This window comes from Leuresthes tenuis, unplaced genomic scaffold (genome assembly GCF_036924035.1).
Source record: "Leuresthes tenuis unplaced genomic scaffold, fLeuTen1.0.hap1 SCAF_18, whole genome shotgun sequence".
In the NCBI taxonomy this organism is placed as follows: Eukaryota; Metazoa; Chordata; class Actinopteri; order Atheriniformes; family Atherinopsidae; genus Leuresthes; species Leuresthes tenuis.
The window spans coordinates 2,834,787-2,853,702 of NW_027325372.1; the positions used below are offsets into that span (position 1 = coordinate 2,834,787).

Genomic DNA, 18,916 nt, shown 5'->3' on the forward strand with positions numbered 1-18,916 from the left:
ATTGATGACTCTGACCGGACAACAGTTCCGTATTCGTGGATCTGAAAGTTAACCATATAAATGATAGCAGCAGTTCAGAGAAAGAACTGAAAGAACACAGACACAACAATCCAAAGGAAGAGAAAGAAATGGGTGGTGCTGAGCTGCAGTAGATGTGGGCACATCTTTGCAAGAAACTTCTTAAGATAATATGTACTTTATTGATCACTTTATGGAAATTCCGTCTTGAAGCAGCTCACAAGATGGATAAAAATAATATGTAATCATTGAAAAATAAAGACATAAAAAGGAAGTACAATTTGTAAAGAAGGCATGAATAGGAGTTAAACTAATTGCCTAAAACTGATTTAGTTTTCCTTTTTAGAACCATGATGCCATGCACCGTTTCAGTTCTCGGCCGGTGCGTGTTGGAGAAGAGACGAAGAACTTCCCCATGATATGAGAGATTTGAGAGAAGGAACTGATTGAGGAGAACCACTTTAATTATTAAATTAATAATTAATATAAATTAATATTTATATGGGGAGGATCGTGAGAAGGGCTGCAGTTGTTTTTCAGCCATATTTTCTTTTTGTCTGGGCGTCCTTAGTTCCTCAGGTTTCCACAGCTGCCTTTCATCAGCAAAAGCAAACATGGCTCCCTCTCGGCAAACATTAATGATAAATCCTGCAATCATCATTAGTTATCAATAATCTAATGTAGATGATAAAATAATATAAACGCGTTTCTTTAATTCACCGATCGTCGTATCGTATTAAAACTGCAGGGGGCGCTGTGGAGTTTAGTGGCTCTTGTTATGAGAAGAAGAGCTAAAAGGCGCCTTGAAAGTGCGCATGCGCTTCATATTCTTTTTTATTTTCCCTCGGAAGGTTTCTTTTAGAAACATTTTTGTTCTGCTTCTGAGTGTGGAATTGTATGATCATATACATGAGGCCTCCAAACACGTCTTTGTTTGTCAGGAACATCTCCGATGAGTCCAGGTGGGTGCTTTGTAAATCCACAAATCGTATACAGTGATGTTGATGGCAGCTGTCCGTGTTAGCTTTGCAGCTAGCGTTAACCTCGGAGGAGGAAGCCGCGTGTGCATGAATATTAACCAGCAGCGACACGTTTCAGTCAAAAAGATGAACCACATCAGCTGTAACTGTAAACGGGCTTTGTTTAGACTTGGACAGCATCAATGCGTTTGTTTTGTTCCCGTTCTGTGGCTCCTACCTTTTGTCTCATTTGTAATTAAGCTAACAGTGCTAACAAGCTAACGCAGGCTAACAAACTAAATATTTATCGGAACATTTTGTTGATTGATCGGTAGAAATGTCTCTAACCTGTTCTAAATCCTGTTTTAAATTCCTTTCAAACGTGTTTAGCTAACATGACGACTGATCCCGTTAAACGTTATTAAGAAAACGGTCATTTTTAATTAGTGAACCGTTATAACTGCTTATGACTGACTTTCATGATCGTGGTCGATGTCGCTGTTTAGAGCCACTGTTTAGTTTCACAATTCAAAGTACATGTTTGGCTTTGTCAAAAATGTGGGTTATTTACTCATAAATTCTCATAATATTAACACTTAAATTAAGACATTATGAGGGAAACATTGACATTATTTGACCTTGATCTCTGTAATATTATCAGAAATTATATCTCATGTCTTTTATTCTGCATACAAAATATGTTCAAAGTAGTATTTTAGGTTATCCAAAAACTTAACTGTCCGCCTCAACTTTTTATTTTAGAGACTCTGGAAACATGAGATAAAAACTATTAATATAAAGACAATGACTAAAGTTAGTGAGTCCCTCAGTTCAGGAGAAATTAAGGCTTTAGTTAAACATTTAAGGTGTAAAAGTGTTGTTCTTTCTACAACTGCCCCCTAAAAAACTGATAAATTAATTTCCAATCAGTCATTTAATAAATATTCCTTATAACTGAAAATAAATTGGACTTTTTCTGGGCCTCAGAAATAATTTGAACTATTAAATTACCAAAATGCACGACTATATTCTTCATAGCTGTTTTAATGTTTCCTAATATATCCATTTACAATCTTCCATGAATATTTCCTTTTATCATTGTTTCTCCTGATAAATTAGCCCCAAATTAACAGATTTTAAGTAAATATTTTACTTATAAATGAACAATATTTGATCTATTTCTAAGGAAATCTGAAAGATGATTTCTCACATGGAAGAATCTGAATAATTTAGGATTAAACAGCTCATCTTGTGATATTTAACTCTTGAACGGCTCACATTTTAATCCGTATTTCTTCACTAGTTCTGGCAGGTTTCCTCCATTTAAACATAGATAAGGCTGATACTGTTCGATGTGAACGCTGATGTTGATCTGCATGTTTTTGTCAGTAATCTCAACATTTATTTAGTTTTTATATGCTGAGAAGGTTGTTTTTGTACCGTTTGCCTTTAATGTAACTTGAGCTGAGCATCAGTCACGTTCCTGTCTGCAGACTCATTACTTCAACAGTGTTAATGTGCAGATTTTAAAGGGACGGTTAACCCGAGAAGAGCAGCACAGTGGGAGGGGAAGCTTTTTCTAGACATGTCTGAAATATCAGTGGACACAGTCAGATGTCCACAAGCCTCGATACCAGACTCTAATGTCCAGTTCTGTGCAAAAGTCCTGATCCAGTCCTCATTTCTTTCAGACTTTCCTGTAATCTTTTAAAGTGTCCTGATCAATAGTTCTCCAGCTTTCTGAAGGTCTTTCAAAGTTTTTCTCTGGACATTTTCTGCTTTTTCTGCACTCATTTTCAGTCCATAACAGACAACTTAACAAAGAAGCCATTTTAAACTGGATCTTTAGGCACTTTGTCACAAAGACACATCATTTGTTCCCATTTCTTTAGTTGCATCTATGAAAAACAGCAAAGAAAACACAGTTTGACAGACAGAAAATAGGATTTCTGCAGCAACAAGGTGATTCCCAAAGAGCTATTAGCTGAAAACTTGGCATATCTCAGCATGGTGTGCAGTGTGTCCTTAAAACATTTGAGGAAACTGGACAAGTGGAGGACAGAAGAAGAAGTGTCAGGCCTAAAAAACTATCTCCAGCAGATGAACAGGATCTGAAAGTGATGTCCTTAAGAAAGAGGAAAAAATCCAGCTGTGACCTGACAGGACCTGAGAGATGCATCTGGACCTTCAGCTGATCCATCTACTGTTGGCCCAAGCCTCATCAGAAATGGTCTCCATGGAAGGGTGGCTGTCAAGAAGCCGTTCTTAAGGAAGGGAAACAGGGAGAAAAGGCTGAGCTGTGCCAAATGACACAAGAAGTGGACTGAAAATCAGTGGCAACAGGTCTTATGGAGGGATGAATCCTCCCCAGAGCCCGGACCTCAACATTATTGAAGCAGTGTGGGATCATCTGACAGAGAACGGAACAAAAGGCAGCCCACATCCAAAGAAGAGCTTTGGGATGTCCTTCAAGAAGCCTGGAGAACTATTCCTGAAGACTCCTTAAAGAAATGACAGAAAGCTCGTCTCAGAGGGTTCAGGCTGTGTTGGAGAATAAAGGAGCTCACACTCTGCTGCTCTGTTCATAGTTTGTTTCTGAGCTTCTCTGAGTTGTGGTTCACAAACAGGTGGATTACACTGCAGGTAAGTGGTAAACTGATGTGTTTTTGGGGTTAACTGTCCCTTTTAGCGCACTCACCAGTTGTTTTTGGTGTAGATGATGTAGGCAGAGAAGCCCATGAATGGTCAGCTGAGTCACACTTGTATTTACGGTGTTCAGGCCTGAGGATTTGCGGCGTGAGTTTGGCCGCTATGGGCCGATAGTAGATGTCTACATCCCACTTGACTTCTATACACGTCAATCAAGAGGATTTGCATACATTCAATATCCTTTCCCAACGTGTCTTAAATGTCTTCTCCTGCTAACGAGTCGCTGTAATTTCCTTTCAGCTGAGGTGATGTTCTTTTTGTTGTGTTTTCATTTTTTAACACATCATTTGATTGAATATCTAACATAAATATTTCTCTGTTATTGCTTCAGAAAATGTAAAAGCATCCAGTTGTGGGACCGGCCACAAAGAGTTACAAAGACCCGTATAGAGTAGCTGTAAAGACAAGTCACACACAGACCTGCAGGATCAGAGGGAGGGAAAAGGTTGAAAAGAGAAAGTAAAGCATGAAGAGGAAAAGGGAACCGAGACAAAGCTTGGAAATGGCGGCAAAGAATGGGGAAAAGAAAAGAGGTTTAAGAGGAAAAGGCAAGCAGGAAACTCAAGAGTCTCTGGGAGTCGATTAAAGAGTGTAAAGATCAAGATGAAGTTCAAAGTCAAGCATGGGCAAAGGTAACGAGTCTGAATAATTTGTATCCTCCCAAGACAAATCCACAAATTTGACATGACACCAAAATCAGCTTTCCCTGTGACGTTGATGACTTTTTAATTGTGGTCGAAGCAGTTTAATCAAGTATTAATGTTTGATTTGTTCACATATTTCCTGTGGTGATCCCTCAGGTTGATGTGTTTGAAAAGCTTGCTTCATCTTTTATCTCTACAAAGACCAACTCAGCGTGTATTTTTCTCTTGTTTTTCTCACCTGTTTTGCAGTAAAACTACCTTTTTTATCTGTTGTACCATTTAAAAACTGGGCCTCGCAGCTCCAACAGAATGTTTAGAAATGCATCAAAGTGAAAGTCTTTAAAGGAACAGACACTAGATTTTGTTCTTGGGTGCGGAAACATTTTTATTTAGCTTCACCACTCGTGAGAGCAAACAAAACCCTTAACCACTCAGCATATTTGAGGATGTGCGTGATGCAGAGGATGCTCTTCACAGCCTGGACAGGAAGTGGGTTTGTGGCCGGCAGATTGAGATCCAGTTCGCCCAAGGTGACAGAAAGAGTAAGTGACTCACCGGTGCTTTCTTTCAGGACATCAAACACTTTGAATCTGCCCAAAAATTACGTTTTTCCACTGATGTTTGGCTCTCAAACTGTTTCTGAGAGCCTGTCAGTTAAGTCCGCCTGTTTCGAATCGCATGTTTGTGGCGTTTGACCCCTTTCTCAGCACCCAATCAGATGAAAGCAAAGGAGAGGCATTCTCCGAGCCGATCCTCTCGCTATGACGACCGCGACGGCCGGCGCCGGCGATCCCGCAGCCGCAGCTACGACAGATACAGATCACGCAGCCCGTCTTATGACCGCCGGCGCAGACGATCGGAGAGTCCTCGAGAGTGAGTTTTCCTCTGGGTGGATTTCTTTAAAGGTGGTTGCTGAGATCTTTGAGGAGGAAAAGGAAAATAACTTGTCTCTCTGTAGGTCTCGTGGACGGATGTACGCAAGAGGAAGAAGCCGGAGCCGCGAAGAAGACAGGTACGACCTCCCTCTGACCCCAACGCTTTCCTGTGTGGCTCGTGGTTGTAGCGTGACGATATGAAAAGAATTAAATATGGTCACTGAGGCCGAAACTAAACCTTTCAAAAGGTCAAATTAAGGAGCAATACAGCGGTATTTACACCAAAGTGAAGCTTAAATGAGGAAAACAGAATCAGTGAACTTAATGAGATAAAAACCATAATGATTTAAATAAATTCATTATAACTCTTAACTCCAAAAAAACAGCCCTGTAATATTTTTGGTCCTATGTTTGAAACTCAATGATCAGATCAGATGATGCTGCATTCACTGTACCTGAAAAGTGGGAATTTTAAAACTCATCGCTGGTTCTGTTTTCTAAGTCCTTCTCTTTTGTTTGTTTACAGTAAAAAGTTGGATATTCCAGTTTCTCCCTTGTCATTGAACGCACCATCGATGCAGCACCTCCCAGCTTTTCTAGAAACAATAGTTTCTATAAAAAAAAACAGTTATAGAAACACACAACAAGCAGTTTGTCGTGTGTTTTCAGATGCTTCAGTAACTCTGCTTCCGTCTCAGGATCTGTTCCTGGTTAACATCACTTGCCATAAATCCAAAGTATTTCTGGTCGAAGACGAGCAGCTTTGGGTTTTGTGTCCACTCTCTGTCATTATGTGGAACAGCTGCGATTGGCTCATGCTGGCCTGCGATTGGCTCATGCAGGCCTGCGATTGGCTCATGCAGGCCTGCGATTGGCTCATGCAGGCCTGCGATTGGCTCATGCAGGCCTGCGATTGGCTCATGCAGGCCTGCGATTGGCTCATGCTGGCCTGCGATTGGCTCATGCAGGCCTGCGATTGGCTCATGCAGGCCTGCGATTGGCTCATGCAGGCCTGCGATTGGCTCATGCAGGCCTGGGGTCAACATGGAGGCTTCATTTGCTTTAGTGTTGGCAGCGGTTTAGTTTAGATATCGGACGATCGCGTCTGTTAAAGCTCCGGAAGTCAAATTCGAGTTTAAATTTTAATTGTGCAGCTGTGCTGAAACATTTAAAGTCAAAGAATCCGAACATACACTCAGCTGTTGGACTGACTTTAAACACGTTTGAAAACAGCTGAGGTTGACCAGAGTGCTTCACAGAATAAAACTGGAACCGTGTGACTGAGCGGGTGTTGAGCTTCGTGTCTTCTGTGTCGTCAGATTCAGGCAGCGACCTCGGAGAGAGTCCAGAGAGAGGTCTCGATCTGCATCGCCCCGGGATACCGTCAACCCGCCGTCCGCCTCCCACTACACCGAGGAAGAAGTGAGGCGGGTGCACACCCCCTCGCGCTCCAGGTCCCGCTCCGCATCCAGGTCGCGCTCTCGGTCGCGCTCCCGGTCCCGATCCTGGGCCGGGCGCAAGTCCGGAGGACGTTAAGCAGAACCCGCCTCCCTCCTCCCCCGCCGGACGGACCCGAGCCGGTCAAGAAAAGATGTTTGTTCCTCATGAATGTGACGCCACAGAACCGTGCAGAAAGCTGCTCTCGGAGCGCCGCCGCGCTTTGGTTCGGTCTCATAACGTGGTTTTGTGACGTTTTCCCGGATCGACGCTGGTTTCTGTCGGCGGTTCCCCGCCAGTATGTTGACTTTTCTCCATTTTTTTACAGTTACTGATCATTAATTTCCCTGCACTGCTCATATCTGCGAAACAAAAACAGTATTTTAGGAAACGATCCGCTCTGTTGGCCAATCAAAGTTTTACCAAATTTCTAACGAATCACGTCCCTCTGACTTTACTGCTCGCCGCCGTCCACAGCGGTCGGTTCCTCGGCTTTGCCTCCTTCTTCTTCGGGGGAATCATCGCACTGACCCTCAGCAGATGATGCGGTGAAGTCATTTGAAGCTGGCGTAGGTTCAGAATGAGACGCTGCGGCCTCCTGGGGGTGAAAGCAGTTCTGTCGGGACGTGAGTTTGGGTGCTTAAAGGCGCCGGAGTGATGCCGCCGCTCCTTAACGTGTTAAACTGTCAGAGCTGTACATTTGTGTTATTTTTGTGGTGTTTTCTGTACGACTTTTCAGACGAGCTTTTGCTTTGAATTTTTCATGAAATGTAGCTCGTTAGTCGAGGGACTGAAGTTCCTCGGCTGTTGATGGTTTTTCAGAACGACTCGTGTCACTGCATGTTTTATCCTCCTCCTCTTCTACCTTTAGTAGGAAGAATCTGTTATTTTGAGTAATAAATTGCTAACATTCAGTATAAGAAACCAGCGTGTGGCTTTGCTTTGTGAAGTGATCGGTTCAGCTGGAGGTCTGCGTATTGAACCCAGCGAGCGTTTCCTCGTCTGTGGAGGCGTTGGCTCTGAGCGGCGGTGGAAACAGACGGGCGCTGTCTGCCGCTGCAGCCATTGATTTCCTGTTAATGGAACAGCAGCCGGCAGGAACAAGTGAAATTAAATTTGCAGCAAAGGAGCAGCCGGGCGTGAAATCGGACGTACCCCATTGATCCGTGTACTGAAAAGAGACGTCAAACAAGTGCGATGGCGGCTCAACACACAGCGTCTCATGAGATAAATGATGATGCAACCGTGCCCACCTCATTACCTGGGGGGGTTTAAAGAGAAAATGAGCAGATTTTCCTCTGTTGTTGGTCATTTCTTTTGCTTTTGGGACAGTTTACTTTTCTATAAGATGATAGTTTGTGTCCCTGTGTGTAAGTTTTTGGGATACTTTAATCAGAATGACAGCTCAATCCTTCTTAAACCACATGTTTAACTGCAAACTGAAGGTGGTTCAGAAGGAAGGAAGCACACCTGAGCTCACTGAGAGGCAAACTAAACTCTTTATGTGCTCCAGAAGTTAAAGCATCAAAAGGTTTATTCAGACCTTCTTTTAAAGTTTATGAACCATTTATTTTATCCCCAGACTCCCTTAATTATGTTTCTTTGTTAAAAACCTTTTCTTTAGCTCCTAAATTAAGATTCTCGTCCGTTTCAGTCCTAAATGTCAGCCCCTTCACATTAAAAGCTTGTCCTGGTCCCAGAGGTTTCCTCAGGTCCTTGTTTTCCACCCAATGGATCAACAGCACCTCTGCCCTGCTGAAGGTTTCACTTCAGAGGCTCCACAAAGTTCAGGGTCCTCTGGGTTCAACCTCGAACGGGCATCAAGCAAGCTGGATAGTTTCCTGCCCGTTTCACCCCTAATGACTGCCAGGCCGTGCATTCAAAGTGCTGCGAGGTAAATGGCAGCAGAGCAGGGCCACGGCATCGATTGTTTTGGTCTTTCCACGCCTATAAGTCGTCAACAGCTGCAGCCGCCGGGGATCATTTGTTTCTGCTCGGTTTCTAACCAACACTGAGCCTGAACTCAGAGGCTGAGAATGAGCTCGGAGGACCGCGGTCGGCAGGATTAACTGTTTCGTACTGAAGATGAAAGGTGAGTTAACTCGTTTTAATGTGAGCTCTGTGACGGTCAGAACCGGTTACACCTGCTTCCCGAACTGTTTCTCATTTATTTTCCATTGAAATAGTTCAAATTATCGGTTACTTTTCATCATGAAGGGTGAAACGTGATGAATATTAGGCTTAATTTATATTCTAATCTATCAAAAGTATGTAAATACAATGAAAAAGTGGACTTAAACACAGGAAAATGTTCCCTGATGGGACTTTTACTGATTTCTGAATCATGTTCTCAGATTTTAATGCAGTTTGATCCTTTTATAAACTGAGTTTAACTGAACAGTCTGAATTAGATGTTTGGATGCTTCCTCGGATTAAACTGAATGGAAATTAATTAATTAAGAAATTAATCTCCTAATTAAATGAATAAACATGGATATGAAATAAAGGCAGAAATTATGCAAATTAGAACAGTTCTAATTATTAGTTTATTATTAAATGCTTTTCTGAACAGGGCTTTTTGTAAAGCCTCATTTATCTCCCAGTTATTTTTTATTTACTCTTATGATCCAATAAAGGAGCGTATTTATGTCCCTGGGTTATAGTTCTGGTTACCACTGCTGCTGCACGACTGGATTAAGAAGAGGAGGAAGATTGCCTTTAATGTCATGAAATGGGATGAAAGAATAAAAGTGTAAAATATTATGAAATCACCTAAAATTAAAACTGAGTAAAAGGTTGAAAATGGTGAAGACTGATCGGCTGTTTGACTGAAGATCTCTGAGTTTGTGTTTATTGTTCGTGTTTTTTAATCCGTCGTCTGTCCAAAAACAAAATATCTTCAGAAATTTAGTCGTGTCCAAAAGCCATCAAACGGCGAGGATGATTAACGCTCCTCTCACTTGGTCACAGTAGGAGAAGAAGAAGAAGAAGTGAAGACTGGATCCGTCCGATCTGACATCAACAGCCAGGAAAGTTTCAGCAGCTGAGGAAGGAGCTGCGGAGGAAACCCGACCGTTTCCAGGTGTGTTTTCAGGGTCTCATCACTCCTGTTTGATATTCAGCTGGAAACGTTCGGTCCAGTTTCTTTACATTGGGGGAAATGTCCCGTTGGATCATGATGTTTGCATGTACGGTGGCTCTGAGCGGTCAAACTCCAGCAGAACACTGAAAATGTTCTGAAAACTTCAATAACGAACGAGTCGGTGGATCAATTTGACATGAAGTGACCATTTCTGTCCATCCATCTTCTGCCACTTCTGTCCTGGACCGGCCCAGGCCTCCTCCGCCTCTTTCAGAGGGACACAGAGTTGTTCTTAAGCAAAACGAGACCGATAAATGATCCCCAGCCAGTCCTGGGTCGGTCCTGAGGCCTCCTCGGTCTCTCCTGGGTCGGTCCTGAGGCCTCCTCGGTCTCTCCTGGGTCGGTCCTGAGGCCTCCTCGGTCTCTCCTGGGTCGGTCCTGAGGCCTCCTCGGTCTCTAATTCAGGATTTAAATCCTAAACACATCCATTTATTTCATAGGTAAATGTGTTTATTGATAAATGATTGAAAAGTGTATTCTGGCTTGTTTAGAGCTGTAGAAAAACTATTCTAAATACCGTAACACCCCCCAGGGCCACTCCTTACAGAGGAGGAAAATGACAAAGCCCAGATTCATTGAATATAATCAGAGATCAGGCATCAACAGGCGCAGGTGGCTGTTTAACGGTTTAATGCTGTTTAACAGAGTGGTTCTGACTCTGAAGGGGGACCAGGTCTGCCTCTGCTGTTCCTTATCTGTGGTGTCATGGATTTATAACCCAGCGTTTGAGGGAACGGGAGCAGACCGGTTCAGGTTGCAAGGCTTAAAGGCTCTTAAAGATGTGCTTCCAGGCCTCTTTCAAGGATGAGCATGAACATTTGGTCTGATGTGGCAGGACTGTGGGGACACCTTGGATGTATCTCAGCTAGTTTCTCATTTATGTAGTACAGACCATGTACAACTTTAAACAGAGTCGGACCGTATTTTACACAGAAAGAGGATCTTTGGTTGCATTGTTGGCTGGTTGGTGGGGAAAAGGAAGAACTTCATGATCAAGTGATGCACCCTGCAATAGTTATCTGACAGAGTTTGGACTGATTTATTGAGACAGACTGACAGAAGTGCTAATAAATGGTTTATTACTGTTAGTGAGGATTTTATATTATTTTATTCACTCTCAGGCATTTTGTTTTTATGTCTATTGCTCTAAATGTCTTTCTAAAGCAGACATTTGTTCATGAAAGTACTAAAAATACACATTTTACGTGCTTTCATTGCCATCAATGATTTGCATTTTGAAGACGGAATGAAGGTAAAAGGAAACTTAAAAATCTATAAAGCTTATCAGGTGAAACTCGTCTTTGTTGATATAAAATGCCCCAAATATTCCCAGAAATGAAAGTAATTCCTGAAGATCTCTTTTCTTTTTGTGGATGTCCACCTGTTGTTGTTTTTTCCTCCACTTCCTGTTTCCTGTCTTCTTCTACTGCATTACAACCACTAACAACTCAGTACTGCCCCCCTGTGGTGACACTACAGTCTCATTTTCGTTTAATTTCATGAGACTTCTGATAAATCTCTTTGGATTTGCTTTGACTGTAATGAAAACAGGACTAATTAAACTGTAAATTCATCAGATTTTGAACTCTTGGGTTAACGGTCGTAACTCTGTGTCTCCGCTCTTTTCAGTACTGATAAGATTGAAAAATGGGAGACTGGAACTTCCTGGGAGGGATCTTGGAGGAGGTGCATATCCACTCCACCATGGTCGGCAAGATCTGGCTGACCATCCTGTTCATTTTCCGGATGTTGGTGCTGGGCGTGGCCGCGGAGGACGTGTGGAACGACGAGCAGTCGGACTTCATCTGCAACACGGAGCAGCCTGGTTGCCGCAACGTCTGCTACGACCAGGCCTTCCCCATCTCCCTCATCCGCTACTGGGTGCTGCAGGTGATTTTCGTGTCCTCGCCCTCCCTCGTGTACATGGGTCACGCCATCTACCAGCTGCGTGCTATTGAGAAGGAGCGCCACTGCAAGAAAGTGGCTCTCCGGCGCGAGCTGGAGGCGGTGGACGCGGAGATGGTGGAGGTGAAGAGGAGGATTGAGAAGGAGATGAGGCAGGTGGAGCAGGGGAAGCTCAACAAAGCGCCACTGAGGGGCTCCCTGCTGTGCACCTACGTGGCTCACATCGTCACCCGGTCCGTGGTGGAGATCAGCTTCATGATGGGTCAGTTCATCCTGTACGGCCACCGCCTCAGCACTCTGTACAAGTGTGAAAGGGAGCCGTGTCCAAACGTGGTGGACTGCTTCGTCTCCAGGCCCACGGAGAAATCCGTCTTCATGATGTTCATGCAAGCCATCGCCTGCATCTCGCTCTTCCTCAGCCTGCTGGAGATCATGCACCTGAGCTTTAAGAGCATAAAGAAGGGCATCCTGGACTACTACCCCCACCTGAAGGACGACCTGGATGACTATTATGTCAACAAGTCCAAGAAGAACTCGGTGGTGCACCAGGTTTGTGTCGGGACCTCTGTGGGACGTAAGAGTACGATTCCCACAGCGCCCAGTGGATACACGTTACTGCTGGAGAAACAAGGCAACGGACCCAACTACCCCCTCCTCAGCGCCTCGTCTGCCTTCGTCCCCATACAGGGGAACCCCGGCGCCAAGCCAGACACCCACAAGGACGCCAAGGAGGGGGTGCCGAGCCCCACGGAGCACAACAGCAACTCCAACAACACCAGCAGCGAGACGCGCTCGCCTCCTGCGGACAAACAGGACGAACCCGAGGAGCCGTCCTCGCCCCACGGCGGCAGCCTGGAGTGCAGGAGCTCGGAGTACCCCACCCTGCCTGTGGCGGACGCCTCCTCCTGCCCCACGCTGTCGAGCATCGCAAGGAAGTCTCGCCGGGTCAGTCCCCCGTGGCACTGCTCCACGGTGGTGGAGGGGAACTGCTCGGACAGCGGCGACTCCTACCCCGGGAACAGCAGCTCCAAGCTTCGCAGCAGCGGCCCCGGGCCCCGGGCCAGGCTGCTCTCCAAATCTGACCCGAAGAGGCCCAGCAGGCCCGAGAGCCCGGACTCCACGGGGGAGCTGAGCTCGGTGTCTCGACACAGCCGAGAGAGCAACAGCCCCATTACCTCCTCTCCCAACCGCAGAGTGTCGGCGGCGAGCAGCGTCAGCAGCAGACGGGCCCCGACCGACCTACAGATCTGAACCGACCCCGAACTTCTTCAAAGGACGTTAAAACGAGCACAAAAAGCCTTTGCTAGTATCGCGGTAGAGATGAAGGAGCTTTTTCCTGTCCCATTTAAAACATGAAGGCGTTCAAACATCAACACGGGCGCGGTTCTCTCAGTTCTAGGTCAGAGTCAGAGTTTCCACACTGACCTTTGATCGATTCGGCAGAAAGGAGACCAATTGGACGGGATGGAAAACTCACAGATCAATGAATTTATTTTAGGCAGTGGACACGCTCTTATGTAAACAGACACTTTTACACGAGTCTGTCTGAATTAATCCAACATCTGCTCCGGCGGTTCTGCTCCGGCGGTTCTGCTCCGGCGGTTCTGCTCCGGCGGTCCTGCTCCGGCGGTTCTGCTCCGGCGGTTCTGCTCCGGCGGTCCTGCTCCGGCGGTTCTGCTCCGGCGGTTCTGCTCCGGCGGTTCTGCACTTTGCAAAACTCCTGATGCGGTCCGCATTTCTTCCAGTTTCCTTCCTGTAACCTTGTGGTCTCCATCAATAGTTCTCCAGGCTTTCTTTGGACATCAAACCAACACATTAGATCTTATCTTCTGTATTTTTAGCACTTTTGAAAGATTTAATCCAGATCAAGATGATTAATATAAATATAACGGTTATAAACGTGTCTTTGCCTTTCAGGGCAGAACCAAAGTTATTAGAAACACTGACGAAGCTACTTTTAAGCTTTAAAGACGTTTTCAAAAGAGTCGAAACTACTTGGAAAAGGTTTCGACGGCTGTTTGTGCAACTAACAAAAAAAGTAAAAACATATCCAATTAATCTTATTTGGAAGATTTTGAGAAATAGAATTTTTATATTTTTAAGCCCTGTGATGGACTGGCAACCTGTCCAGGGTGAACCCCGCCTCTCGCCCGATGACCACCACCCCCCCGCGACCCGACCGACGGATGAAGCAGGTATAGAAGATGGATGGAGAATATATATATAACCAGAAAAAAGGCTCCTAACTCAAGGGATGAACCAGTGTTGTGTCGACACAGAACAGACAACTTAGCAAAGAAGCCATTTTAAACTGGATCTTTAGGCACTTTGTTACCAGCAGCCTGTCACAAAGACACATAATTTGTTCCCATTTCTTTAGCTGCATCTATGAAAAACAGCAAAGAAAACACAGTTTGACAGACAGAAAATAGGATTTCTGCAGCAACAAGGTGATTCCCAAAGAGCTATTAGCTGAAAACTTGGCATATCTCAGCATGGTGTGCAGTGTGTCCTTAAAACATTTGAGGAAACTGGACAAGTGGAGGACAAAAGAAGAAGTGTCAGGCCTAAAAAACTATCTACAGCAGATGAACAGGATCTGAAAGTGATGTCCTTAAGAAAGAGGAAAAAATCCAGCTGTGACCTGACAGGACCTGAGAGATGCATCTGGACCTTCAGCTGATCCATCTCCTGTTGGCCCAAGCCTCATCAGAAATGGTCTCCATGGAAGGGTGGCTGTCAAGAAGCCGTTCTTAAGGAAGGGAAACAGGGAGAAAAGGCTGAGCTGTGCCAAATGACACAAGAAGTGGACTGAAAATCAGTGGCAACAGGTCTTATGGAGGGATGAATCCTCCCCAGAGCCCGGACCTCAACATTATTGAAGCAGTGTGGGATCATCTGACAGAGAACGGAACAAAAGGCAGCCCACATCCAAAGAAGAGCTTTGGGATGTCCTTCAAGAAGCCTGGAGAACTATTCCTGAAGACTCCTTAAAGAAATGACAGAAAGCTTGTCTCAGAGGGTTCAGGCTGTGTTGGAGAATAAAGGAGCTCAGACCAGAGATTCACTTTAAAGCTGCTGAGAACTGATAAAAAAACTCTGTTTCTGCCTCATTTCTGTATTTATATTCATGTTTGACCATGTTCCTCATTTCCTGGGAAGAGATAAAGAAATTCAGGGTGGATCAGGACTTTTACAGGTGTTCTATGTTCTGAATATGAAGGACATCAAAGATGCTGAAACCATTTATTCATGAGCAAAAGTTGTTTATTATAAAACACAAACTGACAGTGATTCCATTCATTATTATGAAATAAACATGTACATCCTATAGAAAATAAGGCCAGTGTTTAAGGGTTTTTTTATTGTTTCTTTTTTACCAAAAAAAGCAACGCCACGACTCTTCTACAGGTCTGCTTTCTCGTCAGGCAACGCTTCGTACTGCATCAGCTGTGAGAAGACACGAAACAGGAAGTTAGAGGTTTCAGGAGGAGGACGAACAGCGAGGTTCGATGGCCAGGCAGCGGCGTCTCACCCTCTTCCACAGCTCTTTGTTCTCCTCCGTCAGCAGGCTGCACTTCTGCTGCAGATCAGCCAGCTCCAAACGGAGACCCTCGGTGCCGGCCGGGTCCAGCCCCGCTGCCCCGAGGTGCAGCTTTATGAAGCTGTGGCGCCGGTTAAGGTCGACTCAGCTGCAGTTTCATATCATCAGAAACACGGAGCGAACACAACAGCCTGACTTCATCTGATCTGAACTCACTGTGTGGAGGAAGGCGAAGGTTTGGGCAGCTGAGGAGATCAGTCACATCTCAGAATCATTTTAGGACTCTGAAGCCGTCCTCATGCACCACTCTTGAGTTTTTACACAGATTTTTAATCACATTAAGGGATCACTGTTTGCTTTATGCTTTGATGTTCATTTTCCATGTTTCTTTTCTTAATTTGGGTTTGTAGAACAGTAAAGAGGCACAGCTTACAGCGACTTTGATGGAAATGTTTCCATCTTTGCAGGTAAGGACCGAACATTTCTCAAAAGTTTGGATCTAAAGCTTTCCGACAGCCGTTAAAGACCTGGACTGTTTCCTCTCAGTAAAATCCAAGATGAACACAGATTAAAACAATATTTTCATCTACCTTTTGCTTGAGGGTGTCAGGACCTGAACTGCAATATGAAACAAACAAGAAAAGGATACTCGAGTGCATTGTTCGGTTTATCGGGTTCTTCATAAAGTGCCACCAAAACTGCAAAACAGATGCGTTAATGAAACTATACAACAGTAAAAACTAATTAAATAGATTAATTGGATGAAATTCCTGCCCACTTACCGCTTGTCAAAGTGTCAATAACACCTGATTTCTCCAGATATCTCCTAAACTGCTCTCGCTTTGAGTCTGAGGCCTGAAACACGAGTTAGCGACACATAATTATCCCATGAGTAAAATACCTACATAAACTGGATGTAAAACAATTTAAATGGTTAAAAAAAAGCAGAACACAAAGCTGACAGGACGTGGTGCGTTCACTGCCAAACTCTGTGCGCCAGGATGCACATGAAGCTAGCTAGTTAGCACAAGCTACATAAGCACGACATATAATCTCATGTAAAACGTAACACATGAATACAAAAAGTGGAGCCGAAAATACTTACTCGGTAAGTGGCCATTAGTGCAACAACAGCCGTATAATTGAAAGCTGTGTGAAGCGTGGAGCCGGTTTGATAAGTCTGCTAACAGCAGCTGACTTTGAGCTCCGTTCCGTCCGTCCGTTCGGTCTGTTGCCATAACAACATGCGTAAACGGAAATTAAACTCTTACCCCGAAAAATAATAAACAAGAAAAAAATAAAAACTCAACAGAAAAGAACGCTGATTAATTCAATATTATTATTTTTCAAATACACATTACAACACTTAAATGGCTAACTTCTCAAAGTATTACTGTTATGTTTTAAAATACGGCAAAAAGTCGTGTTGCCGAGAATAAAACTACTAATTTAAATCAATAAGCAGACTTTACTATTGGCATATTCGATTTACAGAATACTAAGAACCTCATAAAGATCTAAAAATTGTGTATTTATAAAAAAAAAACTTAAAATTTTACGATTTTCAAGTAGATTCAGTAGAAAAGAGGTTCAATCAAAATAGCAAATGGGGAGAGGGATTTGGTTTGGGTATTTCTGAGAGATTGAAATTTAAGACAATAGAACACTGTTAATATTTGTTATGTAATTTGCTACTATAAATAATTTTTTTCATTTCAGGCTTCAAAATGTTCATTAAACTTTGGACATGGGCAATTTAGGGCTGGAAAAAGGCTGAAAAAAGAAGACAAAATTATGGGTAACCGTAACCATGATCTGGCCCTAAAGCAGCCTCCATGACAGGCCGAGTCTCTCAGGAGTAAAGATGTTCAGAGGAGCTCCAGTTTGTCCACAAATGTGTTTAAAACAATGTTCCTCAGAGAAAGACTGGAAGGGATCTGCATATTTCTGCCTCTACAGAGCAGAATATCATTAAAGCATTCAAGGAATCTGGAGGAGTTTCAGTGTAAAGGACGAGGGAGCAAGCCTAAGCTGGACCCCGTGACCTCTGACCCCTCAAGAACCGTCATTCATCAGCAGCTGATAGAAGCACATGGACAAGGGATTACTGTGGAAACCTTTGTCAAGCACCACAATACAGAGTTCCATTCACAAGCTTTACTGTGCAGGAAAGAAGCCTGATGTTAACCTCGTCCAGAGGCGGCGTCCACTTCTCTGGGCTCGGAGGCGTCTGGGATGGACCGTCACACGGTGGAAACGTGTGCTGTGGTCAGACCCATCAGTATTCCACATCTTTGTTGGAAGAAATGGAGCAAAGAGCAAAAGCAGCATCCAGCCTGCTGTCAGCAACCAGTCCCTGCAGCCAGGCTCTGTGATGGTATGGGGTTGGATCAGGGGGCAAAGCTCATTTCCACTTCTGTGATGGCAGCATTAATGCAGAAAAGCTCACTGAGATTTTACAGCAACATATGCTGCCTTCAAGGCCACATCTTTTCCTGGGACGTCCCAGCATTGTTCAAGCAGACCATGGAAAACCACATTCTGCCACATTCCAAAGGCCTGGCTGAGGAAGAAGAGGGTGCTGGACTGGCTGATTGTTGAATCGTACATAAATGTTCTTGCATGAAGCCCAATGCTTCTATAAACAGAACTTTGTATCTACAACAAAAAAATTTGAAAAAAGTCCAAACAAATTGCAAAAATTCAATTATTTTATTTTCTAGAATATCAACAAATTCAGTCTATGATGACAAAGAAATACTTCCTTCATCTTAATTTAAGCTTTTTAATTTTGTCAAAAAATTTAAATACATTTTGAAATGATGCTGGAACATCTTGGCTCCCAGGGCACTCAGTGCTCACAGTTCTGTCCATCCTTGGGGATTTCAGCAGTCTGGACAGGGAGAATTTCATTAGACACATTTCTAACAATCAAAATAATGTGATAAAATAGGACAAAGCTGTAAGAATTTACCTGAGAGGTACCAGTGTCCATGTTCTTCGTGGAGCTCCTGTGTGCAGACGCATCACCGGTGGGACAGTTGAAGCTGTGGGTCACATGCTCGATCCAACTGATGTCAAAGGTGATACCAGGCTCAAACCCAGCCTTCAGCCGGGCGCAGAAGCTCTTAACTATCTGCAGAAATAGATCAATATATTAGTGGTTTTGAACAATTTGCAGCTTGAGGTTTTGACTGTACAGAGCCTGTTTGTTTAATAATTTATCACTTATTAAATGAAAAAACAATCATGTCCTTTATGGTAACCTCCATATTTGTGCAACATTTCATGAATAAAACATGTCTGAGAAATGCCACAGTGCAGCATTAAGCCAAGGAGAATTAAATCACTCCAGGAAATAAAGAGAAACAGAGACTGCTGGTGAAAGTCTGGAGATTTTTTAACAGAAAAAGCAGCTGACACTTTCAGAAAAGATCCACTGGAGTATTTCAAAGAGCTGGCAGCGAGCCTTTGTTTGAATGTTCATTATTAAGACCCGGTGCCCATATAAATCAATGGAGACTGAAAAAAACCACATCACCCATAAACACATGTATGCAACTTTTATTAATCAAGTCATACTGCAGACACAGAAATTGTAAACTGTGTCGTACTTAACAAAGACTGTGACAATTGCATTAAACTAAAGAGAAAATGAGTAAGTGTGGCATACAGAGCCATCA

At 43.8% G+C, this 18,916-nt stretch overlaps 3 protein-coding genes across 3 annotated transcripts; 2 read left to right on the forward strand and 1 right to left on the reverse strand.

Annotated features, from left to right (window-relative positions):
- Positions 1-832: 832 nt before the first annotated feature.
- Positions 833-7,566, forward strand: LOC140274653 (uncharacterized). The gene is made up of 6 exons (XM_072370020.1): positions 833-980; positions 3,757-3,861; positions 4,769-4,872; positions 5,038-5,203; positions 5,289-5,342; positions 6,525-7,566. The coding sequence occupies exons 1-6, from the start codon at positions 916-918 to the stop codon at positions 6,739-6,741; spliced, it is 711 nt and encodes a 236-aa protein (XP_072226121.1). The 5' UTR covers positions 833-915; the 3' UTR covers positions 6,742-7,566.
- An 89-nt stretch (positions 7,567-7,655) lies between these two features.
- On the forward strand, positions 7,656-15,005 carry LOC140274652 (gap junction alpha-9 protein-like). Its single transcript, XM_072370019.1, has 2 exons — positions 7,656-9,724; positions 11,414-15,005. Exon 2 carries the CDS (start codon positions 11,432-11,434, stop codon positions 12,938-12,940), a length of 1,509 nt encoding a protein of 502 aa, XP_072226120.1. The 5' UTR covers positions 7,656-9,724; positions 11,414-11,431; the 3' UTR covers positions 12,941-15,005.
- Positions 14,964-16,444, reverse strand: LOC140274654 (c-Myc-binding protein-like). The gene is made up of 5 exons (XM_072370021.1): positions 16,339-16,444; positions 16,016-16,088; positions 15,883-15,931; positions 15,225-15,354; positions 14,964-15,139 (listed from the first exon to the last, which is right to left on the reverse strand). The coding sequence occupies exons 1-5, from the start codon at positions 16,351-16,353 to the stop codon at positions 15,095-15,097; spliced, it is 312 nt and encodes a 103-aa protein (XP_072226122.1). The 5' UTR covers positions 16,354-16,444; the 3' UTR covers positions 14,964-15,094.
- Positions 16,445-18,916: the final 2,472 nt, after the last annotated feature.

What these genes read in the sequence shown, in the direction of transcription:
- LOC140274654 (XM_072370021.1), bottom strand. An exon ending in TATTGACACTTTGACAAGCG is followed by an intron (nt 15,932 to 16,015) that starts GTAAGTGGGCAG and finishes TCTGTTTTGCAG; the next exon opens with TTTTGGTGGCACTTTATGAA. An exon ending in AAACCGAACAATGCACTCGA is followed by an intron (nt 15,355 to 15,882) that starts GTATCCTTTTCT and finishes CCGGCGCCACAG; the next exon opens with CTTCATAAAGCTGCACCTCG.
- LOC140274653 (XM_072370020.1), top strand. Translation starts at nt 916, where the DNA reads ATGATCATATACATGAGGCCTCCAAACACGTCTTTGTTTGTCAGGAAC. An exon ending in AACATCTCCGATGAGTCCAG is followed by an intron (nt 981 to 3,756) that starts GTGGGTGCTTTG and finishes TACGGTGTTCAG; the next exon opens with GCCTGAGGATTTGCGGCGTG. An exon ending in AGAGGATTTGCATACATTCA is followed by an intron (nt 3,862 to 4,768) that starts ATATCCTTTCCC and finishes ACCACTCAGCAT; the next exon opens with ATTTGAGGATGTGCGTGATG.
- LOC140274652 (XM_072370019.1), top strand. Translation starts at nt 11,432, where the DNA reads ATGGGAGACTGGAACTTCCTGGGAGGGATCTTGGAGGAGGTGCATATC.